Source organism: Phaethon lepturus, unplaced genomic scaffold (genome assembly GCF_000687285.1).
Source record: "Phaethon lepturus isolate BGI_N335 unplaced genomic scaffold, ASM68728v1 scaffold53200, whole genome shotgun sequence".
NCBI classification, from domain to species: Eukaryota; Metazoa; Chordata; class Aves; order Phaethontiformes; family Phaethontidae; genus Phaethon; species Phaethon lepturus.
In genome coordinates, this window is record NW_010515134.1 from 183 (window position 1) to 1,657 (window position 1,475).

General features: G+C 49.8%; 1 protein-coding gene across 1 annotated transcript; it reads right to left on the bottom strand.

Annotated features, from left to right (window-relative positions):
* Positions 1-306: 306 nt before the first annotated feature.
* HOXD8 (homeobox D8) lies at positions 307-1,472 on the bottom strand (the record flags this gene model as incomplete). Its single annotated transcript, XM_010295022.1, has 2 exons — positions 307-725; positions 1,310-1,472. Coding segments are annotated over 2 exons (459 nt in total), but the record flags the coding sequence as incomplete, so codon positions are not given.
* Positions 1,473-1,475: the final 3 nt, after the last annotated feature.

Below are 1,475 nucleotides of genomic sequence, written 5' to 3' on the forward strand. Positions count from 1 at the left end.
AAATAGTACAAGTGCACTTGTCTTGATTAATAAAGCATTGTTAAATGTCTTGCTTATTGGCATTTATTATTAGGAAGTTTATGTCGTTTCCAGCAATCACCATCTTTTAAGATCGAAGAAAAAAAAATAATTATGTGTTTATATATATCATTAGAAATGTACTGCTACAAACTCTGTATCAAATTTCCAAAAGAAGTAGATGAACTGTTAAATCTAGAGATTGTTCCGGATACGGTTAAAAACAAAACAAAACAGAACAAAACCAAACAACAAACAAGTGAAGCACCCGAAGCAGAGAAATGTCAAGCGGGGTGACGCGGGGTCACTCGTCCCACGGCAGGACCACGTACAGGGGGAGACGGGCCGAGATGTCGGGCTATGGCGCTGTTTATTTTTTTATAGCCTTTCACAAAGGCTTTTAGGGAAAATTTAATTCGTCTGGCCTTCAGCTCTGTCTTCTTCCAGATCATGTGCTTCCTTTTTGGCCTCCCCTTCCTTTCCCTCCTGTCTGGAAGCGGGGAATTTGTCCTTGTTGTTCTCTTTTTTCCATTTCATTCTTCTGTTTTGAAACCAGATCTTTACCTGCCTCTCGGTGAGTCCTAGTGCGTGGGACACCTCGATCCTCCTCTTCCTGGTCAGATAGGGGTTAAAGAGGAACTCCTTTTCCAGCTCTAGAGTCTGGAATCGGCTGTATGTTTGTCTTCCTCTCCTCCTACCCGGCGCTGCTGTTTAAAACAAAAACACAGGGGTTTGGAGGTTGGTGTGGCCGTTCAAAACAAGGCGCAGGCAGGGAGCGAGCCTCGAGTCCCCCTGGAAACCCCTCGGGAGAAGCCCTACAGAGACGCAGGGAGAGAAAGCGGGGGCACGGAGGAGCCTCGAGCTTTACACACGAGTGCGGCAAAAATAGCGATAGAGCAGATGCCCGAAGCGCCTCAGCTCTCCCCCCGCATCGGGGTTTACGGGACCGAGTTTGCGGGGTCACTTTATTACCGGGTAGCCCCCCCCGGCCTTGCATCTTTCCCCTTCGGGCGGCGGGAGCCGGGCGAGCGGGTCAGTGGCGCCTCCGTGTCCGAGGGGCGACTTTAAGGCTGCTCGTGGGGTGACAGCCGCCCTCTGCAGAGCTTTCTGCTTGCTTACTGTATCGCTTTCTTATCGCGAGCCACCGCGGTGATAGGAATCGCGGGGATAGAGGCAGGGAGAGAGGGAGGCAGAGGCAGGAAGCGAGAGGCAGCGAGAAAGAAGAGGGAGGAGGAGAAGAAAGTTTCGAACTCAGACGTGAGATGGAAGCAAATTTTTGACTGCGTCCAACCTTGTGGTCTCATCCAGGGAAACATTTGAGCAGGAGACGAGCTCTGATTTAAGTGGTCTGGTTCCTCGCCAATATTAGCACTGGACGATTTACAGTCAGGATATTGTACCAGCTCGGCCTCTTGCTGTGTCGTAAAAATCTGCTGTCTCTGTAAGTTATCGTATCC